The sequence below is a fragment of the Octopus bimaculoides genome, chromosome 4 (genome assembly GCF_001194135.2).
Source record: "Octopus bimaculoides isolate UCB-OBI-ISO-001 chromosome 4, ASM119413v2, whole genome shotgun sequence".
In the NCBI taxonomy this organism is placed as follows: Eukaryota; Metazoa; Mollusca; class Cephalopoda; order Octopoda; family Octopodidae; genus Octopus; species Octopus bimaculoides.
In genome coordinates this window covers 119210749-119218109 of record NC_068984.1, presented here as the reverse complement: position 1 = coordinate 119218109, position 7361 = coordinate 119210749, and the positions used below count along the sequence as shown (strand labels likewise).

The 7361-nt window shown below is 35.3% G+C and overlaps 1 protein-coding gene across 1 annotated transcript in view; it reads left to right on the top strand.

Moving 5' to 3' along the window:
• Positions 1-7361, top strand: part of LOC106874860 (endoplasmic reticulum junction formation protein lunapark-A) — a 99611-nt gene that overhangs the window by 88115 nt on the left and 4135 nt on the right. Inside the window, exons 6-8 of the mRNA XM_014922757.2 lie at positions 2067-2240; positions 3581-3748; positions 4867-5010. Coding sequence (XP_014778243.2) covers positions 2067-2240; positions 3581-3748; positions 4867-5010 — 486 coding nt within the window. The remainder of the gene's footprint in view (positions 1-2066; positions 2241-3580; positions 3749-4866; positions 5011-7361) is intronic.

Here is a 7361-nt window from a genome sequence, read left to right as displayed (position 1 = left end):
CCCACTGCATCGCACCTTAGGCAAGTGTCTTCTACTATAGCCTCGGGCCGACCAAAGCCTTGTGAATGGATTTGGTAGATGGAAACTGAAAGAAGCTCGTTGTGTGTGTGTGTATAAATATATATACATCATATGTGGTGGGGGCAGATGGCCCAGTGGTTAGGGTGTTGCACTGAAGATCACAAGATTGTGATTTCAATTCCTGGACCAGGTGGTGCATTGTGCGGTCACTTTGACACCTCACATATTTTACACCATGCACCTGTTCAGGCAATGTTAATTTGATGGAGAGAGGGGGCTAATGTACAGCCCAAACATTTGATCACTATAAAGAAATCAATTCTGCAGGTTGTTCTGCAAAAAATTGCAGAAGTCTATCTCAGACAACAAGAGACTATCATTGTGTGTGTGTGTGTGCATGCGTGTGCATGTGTATATGTCACAGATCCTACCAAAACTATATTTAATAGGTATGTTTAATGAATAATCCACCTTTTTGTATAACAAGGACTTCATTATTCACCATGTCTTCTATTTTTAAGACACAGAAGGGTGTGATTTGAGAAGGTTTTGGTTGTTATTTCTTGCCACATCATTACTGCAGAGTGTTGCTTGACCATTTAGAGTGATCATGTTGACATTCCCTTGTTGGGTTGCTATAAATAACTTGAATAAATACCTAAAGAGAATCGCTTCTGAAGTTCCTCAAGATGTTTCACATAGATGTAACTTGTTTGGTGACTTGTCAAATTCCTTGAAATCAGTAAAGAGGTTAAATTCTCAGAAATAGAATATTCCTTGTAGTAAACTTAGCTGCTGATAAGTGACCATTATACATGATAATGAGTAATTTAGACCAGATAAATTAGTTATCTTTTATGTTAACCTTTGAGTTGAATATTAACTTTAGGAGATATGAAGCGAATTAACAGGCTATGAATTGTGTTTTTCAATGAGATTTGTATACTCTTACGTCAACCACCTTTCTAATATAGTATCCATTTTTATGTACTGAGTTTAGGAACATGGAAAGCAATGTTAACCTGTTGTCTTTTACTAATGCAGGTATTTTGAAAATACCTCACGGAGTGACAACTGTGCCCTGCATAGTTACAGGCTGGCCTTTGGCAAAGCATAGCACCCATTCAGCCACTCTGTTAGGGATATGATGAAGTCATGGGGCTGCAGTATGGTGGATTGTGAAGAAGTAGCGGAAGAGCTCAACTGCACCAATGGTGCTTCTTACATTTATGCTGAGCAGTGGAATCCTAGAAGATCAATGGTCAGGATCACCAAGCTCTATCAGGAGAGTAACCGCAGTGCATCCATAGGGCTGTGTCCATGGTTGTGTAATCAGCTAATGAAAGATTCATTATGACTGAAGTTCCCAATTCAAATCCATAATAATGGAATTGGGTGGCAACAAAGAGTCATGGGAATCTGCGGAATCAGTGAGAAAGAATGCTGGAGCACTGCCTTGAAGAGTTTAGTTGAATAGATTGACCCTCAGCGCCTTTTTTTAAGTCTGGTATTGATACGATTCATCTCTTTTACCAAACTGCTTAGTTATGCGGATGTAAACAAACCAATATTGGTTGTCAAGTGGTGTTGGGAGACAAATACAACACAAAGACGCACACACAATGGGTTTCTTTCGGTTTCTGTTTACCAAATCCACTGACAAAGTTTTGATCAGCCCAGGGCTATAGTAGGAAACACTTGCCTAGTGGGAATGAACCTGGAATCATGTGATTTGGATGTAACAGCAGTGAACTAAACAGGAGGGTGGCACACAGGTGGAAAATAGCTACACATTGACCTTACCAACTATATATTACTGAATTATGCTTCTCTGAGGAATACACACACACACCGTCTCCCAGTCTTACTCACTAAGCTCATTCTGTCTTTGATTTTTTTTCACTAATGTATGTACTTCGTTACAGCACTCAAAAACTGCTTTCTTAATTTTTATTCATCTTGAGACAGCTATCACTTTTTAAATAAACATTTCATCTTGCTATTTTGTTGAGTTATTTTTTTTGTTTATATGTATATATATTTAGGTGTGCGTCATCGGATTGTAACCACCCAAGTTACACCAGTAATGAGAATGCCATCCCAAGTGCACCCAATGTCAGCTGTTCATTCTCCTCAAAGATTACCTCATACTCCAGCTTCTATACCAGGCAATTTTCAGATAAATGGTAGCCAAAGGCCAATGTTGCACTCTGGTTATGGTCAGTACATAAGTTTACCATTTGTTGGTTGTTAATAATAATTTCCTAATTTGACATCAGTAATATGGATTGTTTTGCAAATCTACAGTGTTGCTTTTCCAGTTATCTTTATCTTTTGCTAAATTCTTTATAAATCCATGTTCTTAATTCATATCTTTTTCATTTTATGTCCTCCTTGACTTATCTCTGCTTATTATAACAACCACCAGCTCACAATACTTTTACATATTTTCATCTAATTTTCACCACTGATTTAAACTATCACAATTCCTATAAAATATCTAATGTTTCTCACATCTTGCCACCCTATTTTAATTTTTTTTTCTTTCTATGTCACCAACATTGAATTGAGATTTGAAGAACTTCATAAATACCATAAAAACATTTTTTAAATCTTTGAAAAAAGAAATAATTAGCAAATTTTATATAATTTGAAATTGAACTTTACTTCTTTGTGTATTTGGTTTAAACAATAATTAGAATGTTTTAGTTTTTTGTTTTGTGATTACCTCTTGTATCTCCTACTGTGCACTGCTCATCAGTTCATCTTTTCACCGTTCTGTAGCATATCAGTTTTTCTATGAAATAGGCTCCCACTCAACCCTTTACCATTTCTGAAGAAAAGGACACTGTGGGTGCTGTTTTCACAGCACAGCATGATGAGCAGTTCTCTTTGTGTGTGTGTGAGAGAGAGAGACAGAGACTGAGAGGACTCTGCCGTACTATATTTGATTCATACTTTATCAACCCTAAAAATATGATGACAGGATGAAAAGAGCAGCATTGACACTGAGAGCAATTACAAGGCATTCTGTCTGCTGCTTTAATGACTCTATCAATTCCTGGTCTTTAATTAAATTTATTTGTTGATGTCTAAGCAAAATTTTAGTGTGATTTTCATAAGATTTCATATAGTATGTTTTGTATTTTGAAATCTTGTAGTGTATTCTGGTAGGATTCTGCTATTAATTTGCTAATTAATAAAGGTAAACAGTAAAGATCAGTGACAAAAAAGAAATCAATGAATAGGTCACAAGAGTGTAACTATAGACATCAATGATAAATGTAACTAATTATATAAAGAAGTGACTAAGTAATTAACAATGAATGAATTCATTGATAGGATCCCTACCAAAATACAACAATATCTTGTTGCAGCAGAGGTTTCAAATGAAATCTCATGGCTAATATTTGTTTGTCTGTCTATCAGTCTTTCTATCTATCAGTCTATCTATCTGTCAGTCTATCTGTCTGTCTATCTACCTACCTACCTACCTACCTACCTACCTACCTACCTATCTATGAATGAAAGAAATGTTTTATTTATTTATTTGTTATAGGTCCAGGCCCTCCAATGCCAAGACCTGTACCTCCAAGAGACAGGACAACTTTTGACAAACTTGTTGACTATGTAGTCGGAGAAGGGCCCCAAAACAGATATGCTCTGATATGCCGCTACTGCCATTCCCATAACGGAATGGCAATAAGAGAAGAATTTGAATTTATAAGTAAGTTTAGTTCATAGCTTATTCAGTTTGCCACAACTATTTCATCAACCTCGCCTCATTGGATTATTCCTTTTAGCAAGGTAGATTACTCTGCTCCCTCAATCACTCTTCACATATATGATTGATTGATTTTTTTTTTTTTTTTCATTATTAAAATCGTTATCCTAGGAATTCTCTTTTATTTCTGGCTGAACAAAATTTCTACCTTTTTATTTGTATTATTCTGACTTTGAATCAGATAATACTAATATATATTTTTCCGTAACACCTAAAGCATCAACTTTTTTGTGATTAACAATAATTCACGTCAAGTGCGTAAACAAATTTTCAAGTCAGTTTATTTATTTTATTTTATACTTCAGATGAGTTATTCTCTGACTAATAAACATGTTTTCAGTCTAATAATCTCATCTTTATATTTCTGCCTTCACTGTATTTTGGATTGTAAACTGTAGCATAATGAATTAAAACAATATAAAAATTTTCAGTTCAGTTCTAGACAATGGATACATGATGAATCTTGTAAAATTGCATATTTATTGTATGGATTTAATTTTATCACCTATTCATCTTTGATTATGGAGGACAAAATCTTTACCGCTAGTTACAGTTTAGGATTAGCCTGCAAGAGTTCTGTGCTGGTTCCACATAAACGCACTCATGCTGGTACCATATTAAGAGCACCCATCACACACTGTAAAGTGGTTGGTGTCAGGAAGGGCATCCAGCCATAGAAATCAAGCCAAATCAGACTGAAACCTGCTCTCTGGCTGCCAGCTCTGGTCAAACCATCCAACCCATGTCCAGCATGGAAAACAGATGTTAGGATGATGATAGTGATGATTCAGCTGGATTCAAAACACTCATAAATTATGTGTCGAAACACCTTGTTACATCACTTGCACTCTTAAAAATGCAGCATATAACTGATTAGTCTATTATTTCGTTTTGAGACGAAAGTACCCAATGAAGCGATTGCTTACAAATTAACGTTTATTTGAAAAAAGTTTCTGTTAAAGGTTTAGAGCTAAGCTAATTGTCTCACTACATGACTCATTCTGAGTTTCTTCTAAAAATGCTTCAGTTTTTTTCATGGTGTTTTATATTTTATTTTATAGGCTTTCGGTGCTGCTACTGTTACTATTTAAATCCAGCCAAAAAGCAACGGCCTCAGGCACCAAAACTTGATCTTGTATCACCTCAGCCATCGCCGTCTAACACAGCTCTTCAAGCACCAGAATCAAAATTGAGTTTAACATATGGTAAATATTGTTTTCTTTTCTATTATATTCAAAGCTTTTATTTTTCCTTTCATCTTCAATTAACTCTTGAAGACTAAAAGTCGTTATCTACATTTATTATGTAAAGTTGTTGTACAGGAAAAATTTGAAATCCAGAGAGATACTTCTTAGAATATTGTGGATGCTGAAAGCTTGATCTTGAAGAGAATGTACAATAATTAAAAGTTGTATCAATGTCCAGTTCAATTACCAAAGTTTTTTTTACCTGATAAATTTGTCAAATATGATTTGGGTGTGGTAAATAGTTGTAATATAAGTTGGGTAAGAAAATGCTTGTCATAATTTATTGTATCGTGTATGAATGTATATATATGTGTGTTTGTATCACTTGGTCTTGACATTGCATGATAGTTATAAATGAATGTCACCGCCATATATGTGTTGTTCTTTTACAATCTTCTATGAAAACATGTCCAACCACAGGGAAATATTACCTTGCTTGGAAACAAGAGAGGACAAGAAGGGCATCAGGCTGTAGAAAATAAGCCTCAGTGTATTCCAACTGACCCATGCAAGCATGGAAACATGGACATTAAAATGATAATGATGATTATTACCATGACATTCTGCCTGTAGATTATATCAAGAAATGGGGTATTTGGGGAATTTTTAAAGATTGCAATAACAGGTTTATTGGGGACGACTTTTGTGAGCATTGTATTTGATTAATGTTAGTTTCTACATTCTTGTTATTTCACTGTGTCGGTAGGAATTAATTGTAGTTCAGCCCTATGTCAACTCTTGCTGAGCAGACATATGATAATAAGTATTTCAGACGTGACTATCCATATTTTTTTTTTTTTTATCTCAAACTACATAATTCAATTTTCTTTTTTTTTTTAAAGATGACAGGGAGAATTGGCTGCTAGTTTTAGCAAGTCAAGCAGTTTCACTCAAAGAGTCTCCTTGTTGATTTGCTATTAAGTCTTTAGCAATCAAGTTATTCTATCAAATGTAACACTTATTTATTCACATTGTTTAGAATTTATCCTACATTATCTTATAGCTTTGAAAGTGTGATTATGTGACTGTGTATTTTTAGACTAACATTGTAGGGTAAGTGTGAGATGCTGGATCTAACCAGTTTGAGCATAAAACAGGAAGAATATTTCGGTCAGATAAGGCCGGTTTAAATGCTAAAGAGTTAAATATATATATTAGAATTGTGATATCTTGTAGCCCAAGGTGTCTTTATTTATATTGAATTCAGTTAAGTGTAGTGAGGATAAGTTTGATGGGAATAGGGTTTTGGTCTGAGCACTGCAATTATGGCCTAGATCCATATAGTCTATAGCTTGGTGCTGTAAGCTCACAAAATGTTTGTCAGTTTTACAGTACTTCTGTATGAGTATACCTCCACATGTTACTTGTTTTCAGCTAAGGTTAGATAATTGAGAGTGATTCAGCCTTTTAGGTATATTAGATGTGTGTATATTGTTTCTTTTAGGCCCCACAGTTTGTGAGTATCTGTTTGTATAATTGCTTCTCTTCCCTTAATGTAAATGCATTAGCTTTAAAATAAATTATAATAAATAACAATGTTCTCATACAAGTTGTCGACACAAGAGAGCTTGTTTATGGTGGAGCTAAAAAAGAATCCTCCCTACCCTTCCACCATTTCTTTGTTCCTTGTTTTGTTATGATTTTTACAGCTGGATGCCCTTCCTATCTCTAACCACTTTACAGCATAGATTGGATAGATTTTATTTCTGCCATAGATAATCTCTCTAGTGCTGGTGGTACAAGAGCCTGTCTGTGGCAGGGTGAAGAGCCCACGCTATCCTCCCTTCATTTATTTGTTCCTTCTTCAGTATGAGTTTCATAGCTGGATGCTCCCCACATTCCCTAATATCAATAACTTTACACTTAAACGAGTACATTTTATTGTATCACAAGAGTATTATATATATGTTGCTTAAGTAAAATAATTGAAGTCAACTACTTTTAATAATAATAGAACTTGTTTTTAGCTAACATTTTAAACATTAGGCCTCACTGAGGCAATGACTAGTGACCGAGACCTTTGGAAATATGCAGTGTGTGAGAAGACCCGGCAAGCCAAGTGAGACCATAATCCGTGGCCTCTGCCAGGGGTGTAGCCAGCCCACTTATTCATACCTTTACTTCATTGGACACTAAACTTTGCTTGCAAAGACCTGTTGAGGCAAGTGAAATCGAAATCGAACCAAATTTGATGACTGGCACCCATGCCAACCTCTCCTTCATTGGACACTAAACTCTGCTTGCGAAGACCTGTTGGGGCAAGTGAAATTGAAATCGTAATTGAACCAAATTCGATGACTGACACCTGT